The following is a 25,444-nucleotide window of genomic DNA, read 5'->3' on the forward strand; positions in this document are numbered from 1 at the left end:
ATGAAAGCCCCATTTGGTTCAGTAATGTTGTTCAGGAGATGGCAAGGTATTATCTGTACGCAGTCTGGCAATGTGGTTGACTCTCAGTTGGTGTGCAATTCGGGATGAACAATAGACAGCAACATCCACAGGAAACAAGAATGGGTCCTTTACCAGGTGGCAGGCCGAGAACTAAGCGTAATACAGACGACACAAAGCTTGGGGAAGATGTAAAGAGACAAGCTGAGCGAGTGGGCAGATGCAGTATAGTGTGTAAATGTGAGGTTATCCACTTTGGTAGGAAAAAAAATGGAGACCAATTATATGAATGGCGATAGATTGGTGGAGAGGGGAGGCACAACAGAACCTAGGTGTCTGTGCACACCAGTCATGGAAAGGAGGCAGATCAGGTGCAGCTAACAGATAGGAAGGCAAATGATATGTTGACTTTCATTACAAGAGGATTTGAGTACAGGTGCAAAGACGTCTTGCTGCAGGGCCTTGATGAGGCTTCATTTGGAATTATTGGGCTCCTTATCTTGAGGAAGAATGTTCTTGCCATGGAGGGAGTGCGACGAAGTTTGATTAGACTGATTTCCAGGAGGGCAGGACTAACACAAGGAAAGAGTGGATTGATTAGATGTATTCACTCAAGTTTAAAAGAATTAGAGGGGATCTCATAGAAATTCATAAAATTCTAAAACAGACTAGACACAGGGAAGATGTTCCTTATGAGGAAGCCACAACTGAGGTTACAACCTCAGGATACAGGATATGCCATTTAGAACAGAGGTCAGGAAAAATTTCTTTACCCGGAGGGTGTGAACCTGTGGAATTCTTAACCACAGAAGGCAGTGGAGGCCAGGATTAATGATGTTTAAGAAGGAGGTGGATGTATTTCTAAATGCTAAAGAAATCAAACGACATGGGAACACAGCATGAACAGGGGACTGAAGTGGATAATTGGTCATGACTATATTGAATGGTAGAGCAGGGCTTAATGGCCTACTCTTGATCCTATTTTCTGCAACCCTATCTCATGAATGAATGAACAAAAACCCATAAAATGCATCAAACTTCATCATTTGGCCTCCCTTTGGATAATTCCTCATCACAAATATATATAACACATCATTGACAAGCCCACATGTGATGAAATGAGTCTAAAGGAAGCCACTAAGCTGGTTGCACCATTCAATTAGATCAAGACTGATCTACTTTTCCTTAACTCCATCAAAGGACATGGGGTTAGTGCAGGAAAGAGGCACCAAGGTAAAAGATCAGCCATGATCATATTGAATAGTGGAGCCAGCACTGTCTGTAAGGAGTTTGTACGCTCTCCCCGTGTCTGCGTGGGTTTCCTCTGGGTGCTCCGGTTTCCTCCCACATTCCAAAGACGTACAGGTTAGGAAGTTGTGGGCATGCTATGTTGGTGCCGGAAGCGTGGCGACACTTGTGGGCTGCCCCCAGAACACTCTACACAAAAGATGCATTTAAATGAGAGTTTGGATGTACTTGTGACTAATAAAGATCTTATCTTAAAATGGCCTGCATCCAAATTTATTTCCCATGTTCTTTTCCCTCCTAATGCTAGATACCCATGGCCCAAAATTTATCAATCCCACTTTAGAAGTTTGCAAGCGACTCACCACACACAATTATTTTGTGAAGGAATTGGGGTTGGGGTAGGGGGTGAGCTGCAAATTAGATGTCAATGCCAGGGAATCTCACCCAGTAACCTCAGGGGGAGGAGAGGAGGACAAAGCAAGACAGGTGATGACGAGAGGGAAGAAAATTGATTTTATGGTTTAAAGAAATCCAGAGTGATGAACAAAATATGTCAGAAAACAAACAGGATTCTCACTGCCCCAATTCCTGCTACACACTCACCCTGGTTTGCTGCGATATTCGCTGTGGTGGTTGTAGAGGTATTGGTGGTGTTAGTTTCCATCGTCTCATGTGGAGGGTTCGAACACCTAACCGGTACTTCTATCAACTCAAGCTGCTGGGTCTGAGTGTCTGATGTCACGGTGGAAGCCCGAGAAGCTGCAATCAAAGTGGACCCTGAATTGACGAGCTGTTGGGCTTGTTGTGTCACCATGCCACTGGGGGCAGCGACGATCGTCACCCGGTTTGGCTCAGAAGCAGGCTGGAAGAAATTCACAGATAGACAAGGGTGAGAGGCGGGAAAACAAAGAGGACGTGCAAAAAAAAGTCATTGTACTTCAACTATTTTAACCCAGTAAGACGAACAGAGAAACGACCAAGTTCAAGCAATAGAATTGAAAAGAAGGAGCTTTTGGAGAACTCCTTCGATAAAAATGTGGGTAAACACATTGCAAACAATAATATGAAATACAAGTGTCAGATCTAGGCTGAGCTACCTACTCTCAACCAGGTGGGTGTTGTGTTATAGCTGTGCTAGGAAAGAAACCATGCAAATGCACCTGATGCAGGTATGGATAAACACAAGACCAGAAGTGGGCATAGCTGAGATACATCAAAAAGCCGACGCTTGAACCACCCAGGGCGCACATGCACACAGACAGACGCAGTTACAGACACAGTTCATGAAGCTGAAATCTGACCAGTATTTTTTGACAATATTACTAACAAAAAAGCATTATGATTTTGGATTTATGTTCGGGGCGGGGGGTGGGAGGAAGTGAAGGAGGGGAAAAGAAAATAATAGGAAAGGAATTAGAAACCAAAAGAATTTCAGTGTATTATGTTATTAGCCAGTGGAAACAGCAGGTTACTTCCTTTCTCTTGAATGGTCAGAGGAGGTACACATGATTCTGGGCCTCATTAAACATCGAGATGGAGAGAAACAGCCTGTCTGTAGTTGACCATGGCACTAAAAACCAAGCCTGCTCCTGCTGGCTCCACAGAATCAGAATCAGATTTATCAGCACCAACATGTCATGAAATTTGTTGTTTTTAACACTCTAGCAAGTAGATTTTTAGATCCATACTTGGTTGGTTGCAGTTTAACAGTTAGTCAGGGCAAATGACAGCAGAAATAAGAGGTCCAATGCTTGTTTTTGTCACTACACAACAACAATTATTTTAAGCCTTTGCCACTAAGGTAGATGAAATTCCAGTTATTTAAATCAGTGGGCATTTCAAAGCATTGTACTGAAGAGCTCTGAAGGTCTAACACCAAAAGCAGGCACTGGCCAGACTAATATCCAGGATGCAGAGTTGATTTAAATGACTCCATGAATATGTTTCTGGTTAAAAAAAACAGCTCCTGGTTCACAATCCAAATTAAAACAAGGTCTTTTAGGAAAAAAACCATGGATTGCTTAATCTCTTGTGGGTGGGGCTAGGGGTTGGGGAGGTTGGTATACTCCACATTTTCTGGTATCTGCAGTGGTGCACTGCATCAAGTTCCCACTGAAATAAAATAAGGATTCACTTGAAAAGTAACTTCATTCTGGGGCTCAAAGTAACACAGCATGTGATGGGATGGGATGGGCATGAGGGGTGTAGTGAAGTCCTGCTCCAATTAAATTCCTACCTGAAGAGCGATGATGGGAGCTGTGGAAGTGCTTCCAGTTACTGCAGTGAGTTTCTGAGAGGTATTGGGGGATGCACTGATTACCTGGCCGGTAAGGTTGGTGATGGCGCCAAGGGTTGCAATGGGAGTGTTGAGTGTGGGCGATACAGTAGACACTCCTGCCAGTGTGGTGCCCATTGTGCCCAATGTATTGACATCTAATAAACAATTTAAAAAGCAGTCAATAGAAATACCAACAATCAATTTACACTCAATTCTAATGCTGAACAAAAAAAAATTTACATTAAAACCAAATTGCCCCAAGACCCTTGTAAAATGTTTGTAGATTTTTTTCTCCAACCATCAATTTTTGGGTAAGTCCCACCTTTATGTTTCTGCAATCTCCATTAATTTATTAATCTGACGAGATACCTGAAGCAATAGGAACAAACTTGTGCTCAATAGGGCAACTCATACAAGAGGGCCTGGCTTTAAAGTAATGGGTGGGAAGTTCAAGGAAGATATCAGAGGAAGGGTTTTTTTACCCAGAGAGTGGTTGGTGCATGGAATGCGCTGCCTGGGGCGGTGGTGGAGGCAGGTACATTGGTCAAATTCAAGAGATTGCTAGATAAGCATATGGAGGAATTTAAAATAGAGGGATATGTGGGAGGAAGGGCTTAGATAGTCTTAGGCGAGGTTTAAAGGTCGGCACAACATTGTGGGCTGAAGGGCCTGTATTGTGCTGTACTTTCTATGATTCTATGACAAGGTAGTTTCTGTACCAAGCCTCCTGGTGGGATCAGGGGTGCTCCCTCCAATCTCTCCTGGATATCCACCACCTGTCCTAAGCAGACATCATTTATCTACACAAAGTTATTCCTCAGTGGATGACATTACAACTGTGCCCAATGTCAAAGCAAACATAGACATGTTTGAGTAGGTCACACAGTAATCTTGTTAAACTCTTGCTGGTATCTCTCTACCCACTGGCCTATGTTTACCAGAGACCAGTGCAGTGTCACTTGGATGTCAGTTAACACAGGTTAATCAAACACAAGACCTTATGATATTGGTCCTGTAATGGGTGAACTGTGTGTCCACTTTGCAACCTTGGTGGATCACATACTTCCCATCCATTCAAATAAATCCTCAAAACAACTTCTACCCACGAGCATCTACAACCTCATCGTCAGTGAAATATAGTTAGGGGCTCAAATGGTTTTACATGGTGTCAATAGATAGCTCAATGGAACAAAACATGCATTGCATAAGTACACACCTGTGGTGCCTTTCACTACCAAAGTAGTGAGTGCTGGTTTTGTGGTAGATACAGTGACTGGGGTGATCAACCTGACACCACTCACTGGTGTCCCAGAGATTGTTCGTAGTATAGTGCCAGGCTGTCCTGCGGTGCCCTTCAGCAATACCTGCCCAATGTGAAGGGTGGATTAACATGAGAATGGGGTGGGGAGAAGATACAAGACAACATGTTAATGTATTATTGCTTAATTACATAGAAGACAAGCAATACCAAGTGAATATTAGCTTCCATCTTCAAAACAATTAAAACAATAAAGTGAATCCTTTTCAAGACTCTGAACCCTATTCTCCAGGAATGTTGGCAGTTTTAGACTGCACTACAGTGCCAGCCAATTAATGTTCAGATCTATTCTTGGGGAAAGAGGGATATTTTCCTGCTAAATGTACATATGTAAAGAAGAAAGCATACTTACAGCAGATTGGATCTGAACTTGGTTGCTTTGATAAAGTCATTCATTTGGAATGACAGGTTATTGGATTAAAGAGACCTTCCCACCTAGATACCTCCTGCCAACCTCCCCGGCTGCAACATTGCAGGAACCACTGTTTGCAGAGGACAGGACTTTTCTTGTTCCTTGACACGGTCCACTGCCCTCTCCTACCGGATTCCCTCTTCTTCAGCCTTTTGCCTCTTCCACCAATCATCTCCCAGCTTCTTGCATCTTCTCCCACCCCCCCATCCACCTACCTCACCTCCCCCCACCAACCTACCCCCTGCCCGCATGTATTCCTCCCCCTCCCTCCATCTTATTCTGGCTCCTTTCCAGTCCTGATGAAGGGTCTTGGCCTCCATGGATGCTGCCTGACCTGCTGAGTTCCTCCGGTATTTTTTTGTGTATTGCTCCAGGTTCCAGCACTTGCAGAATTTCTTGTCTCTGTCACTGCTTAGCTCGTTATGCCTGATTTACCATTCCTTAAGAATATGCTAATATTCTACCTCATTAATCTGCTCCATTTCCCATACTCCTCGATGAACAGTACCAATCACTGAGAACCCACAGCTCTCTCGGTAAAGAATCACAAAGATTTGCAATTTCTGAAAGAATTTTCCCCTTCTTTCAGTTCTGAAGTACTGATCTCTTCTCCTGAGACTATGTGCCCTAGTTCTAAATACACTCATCAGAGGAAAAAAGCTAGCAGTATTTACCCTGTAAATCTTTTTCAGAATCGTCTTTGTTTCAATAAGATCACTTCTCATTCTTTTAATCCTTAGTGAGTACAGGGCATCCTACAACATCTTGTCATAGGAGAACAGCCTCATCTCAGGAACCAATCCTGTGCATCTAAGCTTCTCTAACTCCAAGGCAAGCATTTCATTTCTTACCAAGTGCACAGATATGATTAGAAGATTCCCCCACCGGAGTTAAATTCTACAGAACAGGCTTTCTCCTTCTGGATTTGACATTAAAACTTATTCACAATTTCTTTTTAAGATAAATACCTGACCCAATAATATGGTTATGATTGTTACCATACCGCTTTAGAGAAAGGGAAAAAAAGGAAATCAATTTAAATTAAAATATTATTCACAGCAGTGTGTAAATGGCACTAACCTGGGTCAGTCCTTGTTGCCCTGCCTGCAGTTTAGGCACAGCAGTAATGAATTTTGTTGGTGTTCCAGTTCCAGATGTCATTACTTTTGTGGTGATGATTGTAATTGGCGATTTCATGCCAGCACTCCCCGTGACACCTTAAACATAAGGGAAGGAAAACAGTAACATTAAGATTACTCACTGCACTCTCAGACATGAATTTCAACTGATCAGCTCAGCTCAAGGATACACACTGGGAGTTACACTCCTACAGTGACTTTCACAACCACAACATTCCAAAGCTAATTAATTCCCGTCTAACGAGAAAAAAACTGCTGGGGGAGCTCAACGGGTCAAGCAGCATCCGTGGAGGTAAAAGAATGGTTGACCTTTCAGGTCGAGACCCTGCATCAGAACTGAGAGGGGAGATGGCCAGTATGTAGAAGTGAGAGGGAAGGGTGAGTCAGGGGCTGGGAGGTGACAGCTGGAACCTGATGAGGAGGTAGGTTGGAAGTGGATGATGGGCAGATGGAGCCAGGCGGGGGAGAGTAGAGTAGAGACAGGGGCTGGTAGGTGAAAGGTGGAGCCAGATAAAGGAGGGACGATGGGCAGATGGGACCAGGTGGGCAAGGAGATAGGAAACGTGAACCAAGAGAGAAGAAGCCAACGTAGATAGTTCAAGCATCTGCAGTCTTGTGTCTTAATTACTTTTTAAACTGATGCAGGGAGCTTGGCAACCAAGAAAACATCAGGGATGAGATGATCCATTTTTAAATCAGCTTGGTTGAAAAATTAACATGGGATAGGACCAGTGGGAAGAAAATCCTTTCTCTGCTTTCACAATAGTAATGATATTTTAAACGTCTACCCGAGAGCAGACAGGGCAGACTCACAGTGCTTAAAGCAGTACATGGAATCCTTGGTCCCCCAGATCCTGTTTGCTGCAAGATTAAATAATAATTTGATTCCAAAGTGGATAACCTCACGTTTTTCCATGTTATGTTCCATCTGCCAACTTCCTGTCCTTTGCGGACTCTGTGTCCTCCTTATGATTCGCTACCCGCCTGTCCTGGCATCATTGGCAAATTTGGCTGTGGTATACACAGTCCCTTCATTCAAGTCATTGATATAGATTGTAAAGAGTTGAGGCTCCAGCAATGATCCCCTTAGCACTCCACTAGTTACTATTCTTCAATCTGATATTGATCCACGTACCCTCACTCTGCTTTATGTTCGTTAGCTGATCCTCTATCCAGGCTAACATAATACCCCAACTCTTTGTGCTCTTATCTTGTTCAGTAACCTTGATGTGGCATATTACTTAATGCCTTCTGGAAATCAAATCTACTAGTTCCCTTTTATTAACATATTTGTTAATTTCTCAAAGAATGCTAGTGAATTTGTTAACCACAATTTCACTTTCATAAACTTGTTTGATTTTCTTTCTATAATAACGGATTCTGGCATTTTCCAATGACTGATGTTAGGCTAACTGGCCTATAATTTCCTGCTTTCCGTTCCCCTCCTTCCTTGAATTGTGGTGTTATAGTTCTGGTTTTCCACTCCTTTGGGGCTTCTGCAGAATCCAGGGAATTTTGGCAGATTACAACCAAAGCATCCACCACATCTTCAGCCATTTCTTCCAAGATTCTAGGAGGAAGGCCATCAGGTCCAAGAGACTCGTTGGCCTTCAGCCCCATTACTTTGCACAGTACTTTTTCCTCCAGTGACAGATTCCTTCCTCCCTATGGGTTCTTGTTATCACTATCATTGGGACGTTCATAGGGCGTTCTACCTTGAATTACAGAGCAGGTTTGCGGGGCTGAGTGATCTACACCTGCTCCTCCTATGTTCTTGTGTGTAATTCATGAACAACCTTTATAAAACATTGGCTCAACCATAACTGGAGCATTGTGCTCAGTTCTAGGCACCACATTTTAGGAAAGGAAATCTAACCAATGTTGGAAGTTAAAGTGGAATTTGAGAAATGCTGCCTTTTCATTGTATAAATAGGGTAGAAGAGCAAAACAATTTCCCAAGGAGCAGGTTCATCCAACACACACACACACATGCCTGTATTAAAATAGATCAATATCTATCCCTCTTCCATACCTGTAGCACTAGGCTGTGAAATAAGTGCAGACATAGGGATAGTTTTGAGAATGGTGGTTGTTGGTTTAGAAGAGGCAGGTGATATGTTGCCAAGGCTCACGAGTGTCTGCTTAAGGCCCACATTTCCTGCTTGGGAAGTGGTGATGATGGTGGCAGGCTTCCCATCTGCAGAAGTAACGAGCTTTAATATGGTGGCCCCTGGGGGCAGTTGACCTTTAGTCTGTTGAAATTTAAAAATATACAAGCAAGCCATCAGGAGAATGAATTCAGTATTACAAAAGCAATTTGTAGGCTGGTCCCATAAAGCCTTCACCACAAATGCGTATAGAAGAATTGCAAGAATACTTAGCCACTCCATAATGAATTGAATGAATGCAAATTGTTATAGTAAACCAGAACAATGTGCAAATTACAATTTTAATTGTTGCAGATTAGACGTTCTAACATAAAGCAGCAAATTATTACATATATATTTTACATGGTGTATAACTTGATATTAATCTAAACAGATTTTAGGTACAGTTTTTCCAATCACAGCAGCAAAAAGAGGCAAAAAAACAGTATCCCCAAGGCTTCCACAATGGGTTTTTGAGAGGCTCCCACAGGAATTGCAAGTATTCTAACATTTAAAGTGTACAAAAAGTCAGAGTTATTATAAGCTTCATGGACAGGTCTGTACTGGTCTCTCCACACTCCTCTTTATAATTAAAACTGGATGGACAGAATGTGACATGAAATTAAGGCATCTGGGACATGATACTACCTTGTGTTGAGATATGGGATGGCGCTACCCAACTAACATGGCATATATTTGATCCCAGAGCTTTCAAATGAGAAGCTTGCTTAGGCACTCCTATTGCAGGAGGCCATTGGCAGCATTTTGGTCACCTTTCAATACACAAAGCTTTTACGTTCTAGAAAGTCAAATTTAAACAAAACCCCTTGTGGTTTTTGAACGAGACCTTTGAATTAAACTTCTGAAGGGAGAAGAACCGAGGGTCCCTTGTAGGATAAAGCACGGAATCAGGCTGGTTGGTGCATTGGCAATTTTCTACTTTCACAAGCACTGTTCTGTAAAACTGCACAATTCTCAGTTTAGGCCAGAGATTGGGGACTCATGGTTCCCAAGATGCCCAAACTAAAAGTGAAGGCCAAATATAATTGACAGGAAGAACCCAAGGAGTTGATGGCTTGGATTTATTCAGATGAGCTTCCAAAGGCACATATATAAAAAAAATAAATTTCACCATGTTATAGCTGTGTGAAATTAGAAAGCAGGAAAATACCACTGATCCATAAAGGTTACTCCCACGTTACCTCACCTTCTACCAATAATTACAGGTTTTCCTTTCCCGTAAACTTATTTCAAGAGCGCATACAGGGAAACAAACTACTTATGTTTTGAAATTTGCCAACCTGGAAGATCTGTGTAAGTGGCCCAGTGGACCCTGCGCCTGAGATGGTGGCCTGTTGCCCTGGTTTAGCTTGTAGGGTTAACACTTTGCCCAGGTTGGAAATCTAGGACAATAAGAGTGAAGATTTACAATTCAGGTAAAACACTAAGAAAATCATTACAGTACTTTCACTATCCAAGAGAAAACACACAATACATCACGGGCATCCTCCCCACCATCGGTAGTATCTACAGGAGGTACTGCCTCAAGAAAGCAAAATCTATCAAAGATTCCCACCATCCGGGCCATGCCATTTTTTTTTGCAGCTACCATTGGGCAGGACGTACAGAAGCCTGAAATCCCACACCACCAGGTTTAGGAACAGCTACTTCCCTTTAACCAACCAGCAAAACCCTAATCTCTACAATTTTGCAACACTATTACCACTTTGATCACTTTGCACTAAAATAGACTTTGTTTTTCTTTACTCTAATTATGTTCTTTCTTGTAAAAATAGTGTACATGTTTAATTTATGTTTTTCTTATGAATGCTGCTCATCTGATGCTCTGTGCTTGTGATGCTGCTGCAAGTAAGTTTTTCATTGCACCTGTGCACACATGTACAGATGACAATAAATTCAACTTGACTTGACAGTTACTTACCTCCAGTACACATCATATTTTATTTTCCATCATAATTAGTGATACAAACTGTTCTTCTAGCCCAACCTCCCTTTGATGAGCCAGGGTAAATTATGAAAGACTTGCATCTAACCTTAACCCTTCTGCACTGATTTCATAATGTCCAAAGCACTTCACAGCCAATTAAGTCATTCTTAATCAGAGTCACTACTGTTAAAATTCAACATTCTTAATCGGAGTCACTATTGTTATTAGAAGACACAGCAGCCAACTTGATGATTGTTCAGTCCCTCGTTGTACCGCTGAGTCATCAAACGGCCCACAGGGGGAGCATTAAAGGGACTAAAATTCAACAATTTTGTCTCTTTGCCCCATTAGTTCTGATATTATTCAGAAGTCAATCAAGTGGAACAGATACTCCCACAAGGATTGGTTCTGGGACCTCTACTTTTTGTGATTTTTTTATTAATGATTTGGATGAGGGGGTAGAAGGGTGTGTTGGCAAGTTTGCAGATGACACAAAGGTTGGTGTGGATAGTATAGAGGATTGTCAAAGATTGCAGAGGGACATTGATAGGATGCAGAGCTGGGCTGAGAAGTGGCAGATGGAGTTCAATCCGGAGAAGTGTGAGGTGGTACACTTTGGAAGGACAAACTCCAAGGCATAGTACAAAGTTAATGGCAGGATTCTGGGCAGTGTGGAGGAGCAGAGGGAACTGGGGGTCCATATCCACAGATCCCTGAAAGTTGCCTGACAGGTGGATAGGGTAGTTAAGAAAGCTTATGGGGTGTTAGCTTTCATAAGTGGAGGGATCGAGTTTAAGAGCCGTGAGGTAATGATGCAGCTCTATACCGTGTCCAGTTCTGGTCGCTTCGTTATAGGAAGGATGTGGAAGCGTTGGAAAGGGTGCAGAGGAGAGTTACTAGGATGCTGCCTGGTTTAGAGAGTATGCATTATGAGGAGAGACTAAGGGAGCTCGGGCTTTACTCTTTGGAGAGAAGGAGGATGAGGAGACATGATAGAGGTATACAAAATATTAAGAGGAATAGATAGAGTAGACAGCCAGCGCCTCTTTCCCAGAGCACCAATGCTCAATACAAGGGAGCATGGCTTTAAAATAATGGGTGGGAAGTTCAAGGGAGATATCAGAGGAAGGATTTTTTACCCAGCGAGTGGTTGGGGCATGGAATACGCTGCCTGGGGCGGTGGTGGAGGCAGGTACATTGGTCAAATTTAAGAGATTACTAGATAAGCATATGGAGGAATTTAAAATCGAGGGATATGTCGGGGGGAAGAGGTTAGATAGTTTTAGGAGAGGTTTTAAAGGTCGGCACAACATTGTGGGCCGAAGGGCCTGTACCATGCTGTACTGTTGTATGTACTGCATCAGAACAGTTTTTCGTAAGCAATAAATAAAGAATATTAATTCCTTGAAAATTTCCGTCACATCTCAGCATTCTGAAACGTTAATAAAACAAGTTTCCTATTCTATTTTTGCCTGGTTTTCAATTTCCCCTCAGTGGGAAGTGCAGTCAAAGAAGTCATGGTAAGTTGCTAGGCTGCATGTTGTAGATGCTATACACCATAAACATTTCACTCCTTCCAGTATTGGTGCATTGTGGTTAAGGGGGCAGGGGGTGCAGGATATTTTGTCCTGCATGGTGCCAGGCTTCATTGGTGCCTCGCTCATGTAGTCAAGTGCATGGTACCCTATCAAATTCCTGAATTGGGCCTCATAGATGGTAGGAAAGGTTTGGGGGAGTTAGGAGGTGAATCACTCACTGCAGGAAACCTAATCTTTGATTCAATCTTGCAACCAGAGGCTGGTCCTGCTAAGCTTCTGGTCAATGTTGACACCCTATGATGTAGATGACAAGGGACTTGGTGATGGTAACACTCTTCAGTTCACTTTTTGTTGGAAACCCTCACTCTCTGGCACTTGCCATTTGTGGTGGCAATGTCACTTGCCCCTCATCAACCCATGCCCAAATGCTGTGCCAGATCTTGCTGCAAGCAAGGCCTGCGAATGAAGCAGAACATTTTGCCATCACTTACATCCTTTCTCTTCTAACTACTGTGCTGCCATAGTCTACTTTTTATACTGTTAAGCCTCTTGACATCGCTTATTCATCTCTTCTCATAGATAATTCTCACATCCAGGAATCAACCAACCGAACCTTCCTTGTACTATTCCAAGTATAACCTTCCTTAGGTATGGAGACCAAAATGGAACACAGCATGCTGTATGCTGTCTTGTCAAAGCTGCAAATGTGGCAAACTTTACTTAATGCTCCAAACTTCTCCGTGCAATATGCCCTCTCAACCCCTTGAAGTAGCTGCACATTGTATTTTGTGTAAAAGACACTCGCTGTCATGTAGTCTCCTTCGGAGGTCACTGGCTAAAGATCAGGTTCAACTATGAACCATCAATCCATTCCTTCAATTTACGACATTCAAAATTCACTCAACAATACTAGCTGCTCAGGAAAGGTACCACAGTTTTACAGGCAAACGTAGCCTGGCAAGAAATCAACAGCTTCAGGAGAGCAAAGTGACAGGAAGCAAAAACTACACAGCAAATCTGAAAATGAAAGCAAATACACAATATTATTTCAATTTAAGAAATAAGACAGTGTTAAGAGGAGTTCCAATGATCAGTAACAACATTAAGGTAAGCACGACTGACTTCTAAAGGCTTTTGAGAATTTTAACTGGCCTGAATGAAGGTGTCATAATTTGAAATTAAAAATGCAAAATTATTTGACTCCTTCTTCTGATAATGAAGTCAATGATGATTAAAAGCTCACCGCAGCTACAGAGCTCCTATCCTTACCAGTGTGCTTCCACCTGCCATGGAGATGGGGCTCTTTACCAATGTAATTGTTTTGGTGACCCCTCCCACCACAGTGGTCACCACCTGAGTCTGCTGGGTCACAGTGACCGCACCCGATTTGTGCACTGTAATAATGGGCCTAGTCGGAGCGGTGGTGGTGGCAGTATGAGTCGGAGTCACTAACTGAGCAGCGGCTGTCTTCAACATCGAGGTTGCTGGTGCGTTGACCTGGAAAGCAAATACAGATTTGCATCAGGATAAGTGAAAAGCCTTCCAGGAAGCAAGTCGTGCCTGCACCATAATGTTTGGATTAAAGTAAAATAGAAGAGTCCAGACTTTTGATACCATACCCTACCACGCGCCAAACCTGCCCCCAAAAGGTGGAGGAATACATTCTCACACTAAGAAACAGACTTATAAATCCAAGTGGGTGCTTAAATTCATAGCACCTACCCCGTGAACTGTGATCTATGCTGCAGCTTAATACTAATTTAAGGATGCAGTGGCAGAAGAGTGTGTAGAAATGGAATAGGCTGCCATAATATGGAAGTTTCAAAAGCATTACAAGGGAAAGAGGCTAATTGTGCAGGACTGTGTGTAAACGGATTATAGGGGACTCATTTAACCTTGCAGCTGTGACTTCAGCAGCCAGTTCTTGACGATACATAAATGAGAGGTTGGACAAACTTGGATTGTTTTCTCTGAAGCGTCGGAGGCTGAGGGGTGACCTGATAGAAGTTTATGAAATTATGAGAGGCATAAATAGAGTCTTTTTCCCAGGGTGGAAATGTCAAATACTAGAGGGTATAGTTTTGAGGTAAGTGGGAGGAAGTTTAGAACATAGAACAATTACAGCACAATTCAGGCCCTTCAGCCCACAAAGCTGTGCCGAACATGTCCCTACCCTAGAAATTAAAGGAGATTTATGAGGCAAGTTTTTTTTAATGTAAGCACAGAGAATGGTGGGTGCCTGGAATGCACTGCCAGGGTAGGTGGTGGAGGCAGATACAATGGCAAGGTTTAGGCACTTAGACAGGCGCAAGAACAGGCAGGGAATGAATGAATATAGACCACATGCAGGCAGATGGGATTATATTCAATTGGCATCATGGTTGGCACAGACACTGTGGGCCAATGGACCAGTTCCTGTGCTGTACTGTTCTATGTTCTGTAATACAACAAAATGCTGGAGGAACTCAGTGGGTCAGGCAGCATCTATGGAGGGGAATGGACAGTCGACGTTTCAGCTCGGGACCCTTCGTCAGGACTGGCCTCTTTTAAAATTAGAGGTAGAAACGGTCAGTGCAGGGTTAGGGAACAATGAGGTTGGAGGCTGTACAGGGGAGATCTCCAGAGGTGACGAGGTTGGTGATGGTGTGGGAGGCAGTGGTCTGATGCTTCTCAGTGGGGTCCTGGTTCAGGGGTAAGTAAGAGGAGGTGAACAAGAGCTGCCATCTGGCCTCTGCAAAGTAGAGTTCAGTCCGCCAGACTACAACAGCACTGCCCTTGTCTGCCAGTCCTGATGAAGGGTCTCGACTGGAAACATTGACTGTCTGCCTGACCTGCTGAGGTCCTCCGGATTTTTGTGTGTTCCTCCAGATTTCCAGCATCTGCAGTCTCTCGTGTCTTTATGTTCTATAATGAGCTGGGAAGTAGTGGGGAAATTACTAGTAGACCATACTTTCTGAAACAGTAGCCTAACCCTTTGAGTTGGTAATATGCAAACCTCTGAGTCAATGCTATAGGGTTCAAGTCACACCTTCAGCCTTGTTGCAGACAGGAGGTCCAGTTGTTAGGTCAACATCTAGTGATACTCAGTAGATAAAATTGTCTGTGCAAATGTGGCCATCATGTTGCCATCTCTCCCACCTTGTGGGATTAACCCCATATCCCTACACTGGTTAAAAAAAAAGTTTGAGCTATGATGTGAATATTCATGTTACACACATTCTATAAATTCTTCCTCTACTTAACGAGGGAAGGATGTGTGTGTGTGTGTGTGTGTGTGTGTGCGCGCGCGCGCACACGCCCACATTAAACAGTAAATCAGTATATGAATCTTCCCACTTTATTCTGTTTTCCAATGGAAAACTTCTTGGTTAAAACAATCAGATTTGTACCATTTCTTTATAGAAATGACATACCATGACTGATGGAGTGGCTACTTTCACAGTGGCTGGCAAAGTATTGGCTCCAGGGGTGACTGTCATTGTTTTTACCATGGTTGTGCCTGGGTGAATTCCAATTGAGGTAACTGCTGTGCTTGAAGGAATCTTCTGAGTGGCAGCGGCTGCAGCAGCAAGAGCTGCCATTCCACTCATCTGCGGGCTGGAGGTAAGTGGCTGGGAGAAAAGGGGAAAAAAAAATCACCAAAAGCAGCAAGAATGGGATCAAACATCATCCTCCAATGCAATACCAATCTTCTCCTTCATTGACAACACATTTCAAGAGCCTATTCATAAATAGGCAAAGGAGACCCTTGCTTCTAGATGTATTCAATTGAGAAGAGACAATGCAAAAGTGCTTCACTATAAAACATTAGAATTTATTAGGAGCAATTCTGGCTTCCCATTATTTCCCAGTCTCTTAAACAATGCAAAGGCAACTCTGCAACTGAAAATGCAGTCATAGTTGTGCAGAGAGAATGAGGTCATTTAACCTCCATGAAGGTCACGTGCATCATAGGTTTGTACCCTAATTTGCAGTGATTTGCAGATGTAGTTAGGGCTGCAATGGTAACCTATGCGAGGACACAAATATTTGGGCTCAGTTGCGAAGCTCCATCAGAGATCAATAATCTTCCAACAATCCCTTCTCTGATTTCACAATAAAGAATTGCCACTTGGGTAAATTTCTTTATTAATTAACATATGGTCCCAACAAATGTTCTTTTAAATTTTTGTCTCATCTCCCTTTTCACAGCTATATACTTGCTTTTAAAAACAGATCCAGTTCCAATGACAAGTCATTGATCTGAAACAGCAGGTCCTGCTAATCTCCTAAGTGTTTTCAGCATTCAATTCCCTCCCCAGTAACATTCATAGGATAGTAATTACTAGTGCGAATGCTGCTCAATTCTTATCCTTAGTTAGCAGATACCCAACGCTGGCTCGGCGCTTCTGTTCTGAGTGCACAGTGGAAGAAACCAGGGAACAATGCGAATGCTCATGAATGCACCAACCACGACAGCCATTGAGGTGCCCACAAGAAAACCTTTTTCTGGTATGGTACACATATTACCGTTGATTCAATTTGTTTCTTGAACAGTAAATGTGACAGTTAAACATTTGTCTCAACTCACTAACTTCGCTGATGCTGTGGCAGCTGTAATGCATTTCCTAAAACATCTCATTATGTTGCATCCGCTGCTATCCACCCAAGAAGCTTGACAAAAAATTGAGAACATCGAGACAATCAATTTTAAGCCACAGGATGTAACACTGCACCTGTGCACACAATGCTCCACAGAAACCACAAAGCAACAAAAACTTACAGTCCCTGCTGTGGTCTGTGCTGGTCTCACCATACGAATACCCGGTGGAAGGGTTGCTACAGTGATGGGTGCTTTACCCTGAGGTGCAACTTGCCGTTGTACAGTGATGAGGGGTGCGGTTGAAGCTACTGATGCAACCACTGCCTGGCCTGCTGCTGTTCTGATCATTGTTGTCCCTGCATTAAGAAGAGATTAATTAAATATTACTCTAAAGAAGCCAATGAACTAAAAGATGAAGTTGCATTTTCTATGGCACTTCTCACACCTTCAGATATCCTAGAGAATTAACTGGTAATTAAATATTTTTGAAGTACGGTCTCTGTTATACTATAGCAAACATGGCAGTCAATTTGCGAGCAGCAAGCTTCCACAAATCATCTGCTTTTGGTGTTGGTGAGGGATATACATTGGCCAACATGCCAGGGAGAACTCCCTTGCTCTTCTTTGAAACAGACCTTCTATCACGATTATCCCAACCTGAGAGAGGAGATGGAATCTCAGTTCAACATCTCAACTGAGGACAAGAACAGTCACAGTGCAGCAATCCCTAAAAATGACTCTGGAACGGTCAGCCTAAATTGTAAGTTCAAGAGAGCTGAAGTCACAACCATCTCAAGAGAGGGACCTGACAGAATCACAATTGACATGTCACCCTGATACTGTTAGAGACACAATAGACTGGAATCTGGAGCAACAAACAGTCTGCTGGAGGAACTCAGCGGGTCAGGCTGCATCTGTGGGAGGAAAGAAATTGCTGATGTTTCGGGTCAAAACCCTGCATCAGGGGAAAAATTCAAAAGGGATCCGAGGGGCAATCTTTTCCACACAGAGGCTGATGGGTATGTGAAATGAGCTGCCAGAGGAAGCGGTAGAGGCAGGTAGAATTATAATGTTTAAGAGACATTTGGACAGGTACATGGATAGAAAAGGCCTAGAGGGACACGGGCCAAACACAGGCAAGTGGGACAAGCTCAGATAGACATCTTGGTCGGCATGGACAAGTTGGGCTAAAGGGCCTGTTTCTGTGCAGTAGAACTCCAAGATGGCAAATTTTATCCCATTCCCCAACATCTGCCAGAAACTAAAATATTTTGCATTCTTCAATATTGTATCTTACCACACACCCATACCATCATTAACTCCATGAAGCTACAATTACTGCGACATTTACTGTAACTTGCAGTTTACAAAGCATTTCTTCACATCAGCTGAACGTTATTTACACACTAATGACAGTACACATATTGTACTTTTGCCAGTAAATTCTGTGCTAATAAATATGCCTTATATATTAAACAAAGCACCCATTAATCACCTCTCTACCCAAAAGTACAGGAGTAGGTCCTTTACCTGGCGTGCGCGGAGAGGCCACAGCAGCAGGAATCCTGAGTACAGCTGGTGACGTTGCGGCAGGGGTGAGGGGTGCAGCCTGTGTCCCCACTGTGGCGGCTGTCTGCGTAACAAAGCGGATTCCCGGTGGTGCTGGCGAGGGTGATGACGCTGGTGCGGCTGCTGCGGGAGCAGGACTGCTGGGCGGTCGAACGCCCGAAACGCCAGAGTTTGTCAGAGGGGTCATGGCAGCAGTGGCTGCTGGCACGTCGTACTTCTGGAGCTGAAGCAAGTAACTGTCGGCTGTAGATACTGATCCCCAGCTGACCTCCAGAGAGTTGGTGCTTGCTCGAACCAGCTGGACTTTGCCAGGAGCAGGAGGCTTTTCTATTAGAAAGCAAAAAAGGAAACACAGATTTCATTAAAAAAAAGGTGGCAATGGAAAGTGCAAGTGGGGGGAAATGGTGGTATGATGACGGTCATTTGACCCAGCTAGTCACAGCTTTTTCATCCTACTGCAGAACTTTTTACTTAATCTGTTGGTGAAAACCTTGTCCAGCAGCAAACGAGCATGCCCTGGCAATGAGTTTGAGCTCATGATTTACTATCTTTCTTCTTCTTCCTCCTATTTCACACTTGCTTAGTATAATGACCTTTGACTGTTACAGTACAGGAGGAAATCATGTTACTAAATGAACTCTAAGAGTGCTAGCCCTGCCCTTTTCCTTCTACATTTCAAGCATTTAATCACTGTTAAAGCAAGACCCTTAATAGTGCTGATGTACAGAGGGATCTTGGGGTCCAAGTCCACAGCTCCCCGAAAGTGGCTGTACAGGTTCATAGGGTGGTAAAGGCAGCACATGGCATACCTGTCTTTATTAGTTGAGGCACTGAGTTCAAGAGTTGGGAAGTTATTTTGTAGCTGTATAAAACTCTAGCTAGGCCGCATCTGGAGTACTGCATTCAATTCTGGTTGGTCCATTATAGGAAGGATGTGGAGGCTTTGGTGAGGGTGCAGAAGAGGTTCACCAGGATGCTGCCTGGATTAGAGGACATGTGCTATGAGGAGAGGTTAGACAAACTTGGGTTGTTTTCTCTGGAGCAGTGGAGGCTGAGGGGAGACCTGATAGAAGTTTTATAAGATTATGAGAGGCACAGATAGAGTTGACAGCCAGTATCTTTATCCCCAGGGTCGAAATATCTAATACTAGAGGGCATGTATTTAAGGTGAGAGGGGGTAAGTTCAAAGGAGATGTAAGTTTTTTTTTTAAAAAAAACACGAAGTGGTGGGTGCCTGGAATGCACTGCCAGAGGTGTTAGTGGAGGCAAATATGATGGAGGTGTTTAAGAGACTCTTAGATAGGCACATGAATGTGCAGAGAATGGAGGGATATGGACATTGTGGAGGCAGAAGGGATCAGTTAAATTAGACAGATGATGACTAGTTTAATTAGTTCGGCAACATCATGGGCTGAAGGACCTGTTCCGGCGCTGTACTGTTCTATGTTCTAATTATTACTCATTTCAAGAGTTATTACTCATTGCAAACAATCTTTCTGGTCAGGTCTGCCGTTTCCTCACAATTTCTCCAAATTCCCTTCCCCACTCTTGTTCTTTTGATGATCTCAAATGTACTCCCTGACCAATAATAGCTTTTATCTATCCAGCTTCTCAGAATTATTTATGATGTTGAATGTTTCTATGAATTCTCAAATCATGACCAAAAGCCTAATCTCAATTATCATCACAGCATCCATTAATAGCCCAAGGACTGAGTTATATAGTGCTATTAGTGCTACTAATCTTGCAAAGGAAATTACACTTTGAATTTTTCCCAGAGTGGGTTGCACAAACTTAGGGGATTCCTTGCAATTTCTTTCGAAGTTCAGTCACTGTTGTAATGAATTCCACAATGAATAGCACAATAGTGAACAGATAACTGTTTCAGTGATATTGATCGAGGGATTGGCACTCACAGTTACGTCCTCTAATTGTAAAAGCTGGGTCCTCCAAAATTGTCTTTTTTCCAACCAAGGTTAATGATCAATGATAGAATTGGTGGAAGTGACCACAAAGTGGAAACGAAGTTCTGTTTCCATTGACAAGGCCTCCATTGTCTTGTGTGGTGCTACAATCAGCTGAACAGGACAGAACAATCTGGCAGCTCAAATTCGGGCACCCATGAAGCACAGTGGATCATCATCATCAGCAGACGAGTGTACTACCACAACTTAAAACCTAATGGCTCAGCATATCCCTCACTCTACCAATACTGTGAAGGCAGGGGATCAAGCCTGGTTCAATGAGGAATGCAGGAAGACACGAAGGCAACATTAGCACACCTAAACATGGAGGTGTTAACCTGGTGACGCTACGTCAAGGCTATGCACGTGCTAAAGAGCATGAATTAGCGAGAGTTCTCATAATCAACAAATCTGAATGAACCTCTGTAATATCATAACCAAGACATGAATGGTGGTCGACAACTACTCAGCTAACAGGAGAAAGAGGCTCCAAGAAAACCCCCATCCTCAACAATGGAAGGCTGAAGCATTCAAAACCATATTCAGCCAGAAGTGCCCAGGAGATGATCCATCGGGTGGCAGTTAGTCCTTGTGGGACCAGATTTGTCTCGACATTGGCTGCTGCCCGTGTGGATCTTGCACGTTTTCCCTGTGACTGTGCTGGTTTATTCTGGGTGTTTCATTTACCAGCAAATCCCAAAAAGTGGCAAAACAATCACAAGAGAAAGTTGGAGGGAATGCAAGAGAGGTTATGGTAGTGTTATAGGAGAAGATGGTGACAGGAGACTGGACTGATGGACTGCTTTGTTGGGAGTCAGAATGGATGATGGGCTGAATGGGTTGTAACTGGTATTTTTTTTTGCTATCAAAGCAGCTCGTCTTCAAGCCAATTAAATTCATTCCATATTATTTTGAGAAATATCTAACAGCACTGGATACATGAAGGCTCTGGATCCAGACAGCACTCTAAGTACAGCACTGAAGACCTGTGCTGCAGAACTAGTTGCTTTTCTTACTAAGCCGTACAGTACAATGGTTGGAATCATTCCTCACAGAAGGAAGATTGGTGGAAATCAATCATCTCAGCCCTAGAACATCACTGTTGACAGTATCAGAGACCCAAACATGGTCAGCTGCTTCAAACGGTTAGAAGTGGGGATATTTACTGATGACTGCACAATATCCAACTGCGACCTGCATGTGCGTCCGGCAAGGTCTAGACAGCATTCAGGCACGGACTGATAAATGGCAGGTAACATTCTCACAACAAAAGTGCCTGGCACTAACCATCTACCACTTGACATTCAATGGTAATACCACCATAGAGTTCCCTTCAATTAACATCCTAGGGATTATGATGACCAGAAACTCAACGCTGCCAGCCACACAAATAAAATGTTACCAGACCAGATCACTGGTTGGGTATCCTTCAGGAAGTGACTAAACTCCAATCACGTCACAGCCTTTCCACCATCTACAAAGGTACAGGTAATGTGTGGGATGGAATACCCTCCTCTAGCCTGGATCAGTGCAGGTCCAACAATAATCAAGAACACTTGGAACCATCCAGGACAAATTAGCCTGCTTACTGGCACTCCATCAACCACTTTAAACATTCATTCTATCCATGTCAGTGCACAGCAGCTACAGTGTGCACCATCTACATACTTCACTGCAATTACTCGCTGAGGCTACTCCAACAGCATCTCCAAACTTTACCACCAACAAGGGCAAGGGCAGTAGGTACTGGGAACACATCCTGTAGGTTCCCCTCCAAGTCACACATCATCCTGATTTGGTGATATATCACCAGTCGTTGCGGAGTTCAAATTCTTGAACTTCCTACACAACAGCACTGCGAGAAAATAAGTTCTACAATAGTTGAAGAGGTAGCTCACCTCCTCCTCAAGGGCAATTAGGGATAAGCAATAAATGCTGGCTTGCCAGTATCACTCAGAATATAATTCTAAATTATGGTACTGTACAACTGTAAAATTGCAAACTGATCCCTAATCAGCCCTTACCCGTTTCAAGATACCACAAGTCTTTACAACAGACTTGATTGTTCCAAGCTTTTCGATAGCCATCTCGACCACTCCACACATACAGACGTGTGCTTATGGAGACAGAGCAGTGACCTGCTCTGGCACGAGGAATGCTGTCCTCAAACGATTCAGTTGAGATCTGAGTCCAAGTCATTGTTTCTAGTTTGAAAGAAATGAAGAAGTTAACAGGCGAAAGGCAGCACTGGGACATAAACGCGACTCCACATCGAGGAATTCATGTTCACAAATGCTATGTTGGCCAGATGCTTATAAAAAGGAAGGGAATGGGAAGCAATCCAGAATAAAAGAGGGTAATAGCTTGAAGAGTACTTCTAACACCCTCCAAAAACTAGCTGACTCCATTTCCAAGTCATGGAAAATTTCAGATGTGCGAGGCAGTAATCTAATTCCACAGATCAGACAAAAGACAAGTTGAACATTTTGAATATCATTGAATTCCCCCTCTCAACCTGCAAGAACACAGTCACTCAAATTCACAATATTCTGAATTTTACAGCAATGGACAAATTACCAACACCAATTTTGGCATTTATTCTCTTCCACTGGGGATTTACTATTAACAGAATAGCACTGGAACAGAGAGACACGAGTTAAGAAGCAATTCACTGTACCAAGATCCAGACACGCCAGGGTATTTGTGCACTTCCATTCTTTCTCGTGTGTGGGAGCTTTGACATCTTCAAGCACAAGGGGGACCCAGCCACCAAAAACATACATTCTGGAAGAAGGAGAGCAAAGTTAAAGGTGTCACTGGATAGAAACACAACGAACACAAATACTAAACATTTCATTGCATCTGCTCTCAAGTGTAGTGGAATTTCTTACTTGCTCCCAATCATTGTGGCAGAGTGCAAGCTTCTGGGCAAAGGTGGAACTCCGGCAACTTCTGGCTTATTCCACGTTAAATTCTCTGCATCGTGCAAACAAATTACATTTAGAAATCTCGTCAGTCTGAAAGTGCAGGACTATGAAGTAAATTCTAGTTAAATTGTTAGTTCCAGCAAGAAGGGGGACCAGGAAACACAGATTTTTAAGTAACTAGTCAAAAAAAAATGGGGTGACAATGAGAATATTTGTTTAGTTAAAAACCACAAGTGGTTGTTGCAGTCTGGTATATGCTGCCTACTTGGGCAGTGGAGATTTCCAAACAGGGAAGAGATTAAAGACTTGAAAGGCAACATTTGTAGGGCTATGGATAAAAAAAGACAAAAATGGGACCAATTTCAAAGAGCTGGCACAGGGAAGAGTGGGCTGTTTGGCTCCTTCTGATGTAGTTATGATTTGATGACTGGAACATCTTTCTGGTTTTGACTTCAAACATTTCCTCAGGAGTAAACTGCACAATTGACTTCAAAGTTCATTCAATTAATGGACCAGAAAGGCCCACGGTCAATGTTTGCTGTCACCCAAGGTAGAAGGGGCATTACATCAACTTCAGCTGGAGGGAAGGGCAGGAGAAGGGGCGACTTTTTGGTAATCTTTGGTGGAATCTGGATGGCCGCAATGATCAGTTTCGAGCTCTGAAGATTTCTCCCATTCCCAAATGTCTCACGTACATTCATCACATAGACTTGGATGCAATTTGATCAAGAAACAAAAGACAGCGCCTGGTATCACACGTACCCCAACTGAATACATGTTATCTGGATTAACAATAAAAGGAACAAACAAAGAGGGGAGGATGCAAAGTTTTAGAGCCCGTTGTACAACAGACTCAAGAGGCCTCATGCGTGACCTTCTGTCTGTGCCTAATTATCCATTCTTAGCAAAGGCAGCAGGGCAGGTGCTCTAATTGGTATGCTGCCATTTTACAGGGGGTGTAAAAAGAAAAATGGGTTCTGGTCAATACCCAATGACCCCTTATAAAGTTTTATCTTGCTGCTCACCCTTCCCACAGCCCTGCATCTCATCAGTTCCCACAGGACGGCAGGAAGTGGTGGAAAGAGGGAACAAATTGAAAGGGATGCACATCTAGTGAATAACACAATTAGACTTTCTGAATACCATATCAAACCTTCTACATATCTCTATATTTTCCACAAAATATTTAAACCTCCTGAATCCCTGATGCAGCTTCACCTTAGAATAACACATTCAGAAACTATGTGCGACTCCCAGCAGAAGGTGGTCCTCCAAGTATCTGATCTTTGTTTCCCCAGTGAGTTTCAGGAATCCATCAACTGATGTCTAGCTACAGTTAAAATTTCAAAGTTGGTTTCCATTGCTTGTAATAATGGGAATAACAATCCTCAGATTTCTTTCTTAAGAGAGCCAACACCAAGTAAAATAATTTGGAAAGCAACATGCAGAGACCACACTTCCTCAACTGGGTACTGAATTTATAAACATGAATGTCGTTAAAAGATAGTTCCTGCTGTCAAAGAAATGAAAAAAGATATTTACCAACATCCAGAATCCACAGGTCTCCAAGTCGACAGCCACTCATTCCACCATAGATGACAAGTTTTGGTTTATTGTCTTTGCCACGATACACAACTGCTGTGTGAGACTCTCTAGGTGGGGGCGGAGTTCCATACGTGACTGGTATGTCCCATCCTACAACTCCAGACCCTGGCTTAAGCTCCAATATATACAAGTCATTTAAATACCTTGCAAAAAATAAAAGCAAAATTATGAAAACTGCAATACATACAACACATGCAGTATGGCATTGGATCAGCAAACTACCAGACACAAGCTCAAATCCTTGGAAGGTAATAAATTGTATTCAATAAATATATTTCTCAGACCGTCACCAAGTTCAGATTGAAATCTGCCTTTCCGACATGGAATCGGGTTGGTTTTTAACATTTATTACATGCCCTGAATTGCATTCATAGTGTCAAGCTTCTTGGGAGTTGTTGCCACATAATATCCCACCCTTGACCTGCTCCTGAAGCCAGCCTACTTATGCTGACTTTGAGGATGATAACAGTGGTGGAATCAGACATTAATAATATTGAATATCAAGAGGAGATGATTAGACATACTCTTGTTTCGGATGTCTTTGTGGCACGGATGTCATTTACCGTTTATCAGCCCATGTCTGAATGTTGCCTTGGTCTTGTTACATGCATGAATGCATTGCTTCACTTGCCAAGAAGTCAAACTAAATATTGTGCAAATGTCAGCAAACGTTGGCACTTTGAATCCTTACAATGGAAGGATAAAACAGCTCAAGATGATTAGCTGTAGGACACAGCCTCAAGAAACTACT

At 43.0% G+C, this 25,444-nt stretch overlaps 1 protein-coding gene across 4 annotated transcripts in view; it reads right to left on the reverse strand.

The window, feature by feature from the left end:
• Positions 1-25,444, reverse strand: part of LOC127571264 (host cell factor 1-like) — an 80,956-nt gene that overhangs the window by 32,779 nt on the left and 22,733 nt on the right. For 2 of the 4 annotated variants that reach the window (XM_052017503.1, XM_052017501.1), the window contains exons 4-17: positions 24,631-24,836; positions 23,053-23,137; positions 22,839-22,945; positions 22,186-22,365; positions 18,159-18,524; positions 16,809-16,984; positions 15,460-15,657; positions 13,316-13,543; positions 9,862-9,963; positions 8,446-8,665; positions 6,355-6,491; positions 4,761-4,908; positions 3,587-3,699; positions 1,870-2,128 (exon numbers count right to left, since the gene is read on the reverse strand). In XM_052017503.1, coding sequence (XP_051873463.1) covers positions 1,870-2,128; positions 3,587-3,699; positions 4,761-4,908; positions 6,355-6,491; positions 8,446-8,665; positions 9,862-9,963; positions 13,316-13,543; positions 15,460-15,657; positions 16,809-16,984; positions 18,159-18,524; positions 22,186-22,365; positions 22,839-22,945; positions 23,053-23,137; positions 24,631-24,836 — 2,525 coding nt within the window. Of the gene's footprint in view, positions 1-1,869; positions 2,129-3,502; positions 3,700-4,760; positions 4,909-6,354; positions 6,492-8,445; positions 8,666-9,861; positions 9,964-13,315; positions 13,544-15,459; positions 15,658-16,808; positions 16,985-18,158; positions 18,525-22,185; positions 22,366-22,838; positions 22,946-23,052; positions 23,138-24,630; positions 24,837-25,444 lie in introns of all 4 variants that reach the window. The other 2 variants (XM_052017502.1, XM_052017500.1) reach the window with 1 other exon arrangement.

Source organism: Pristis pectinata, chromosome 6 (assembly GCF_009764475.1).
Source record: "Pristis pectinata isolate sPriPec2 chromosome 6, sPriPec2.1.pri, whole genome shotgun sequence".
NCBI classification, from domain to species: Eukaryota; Metazoa; Chordata; class Chondrichthyes; order Rhinopristiformes; family Pristidae; genus Pristis; species Pristis pectinata.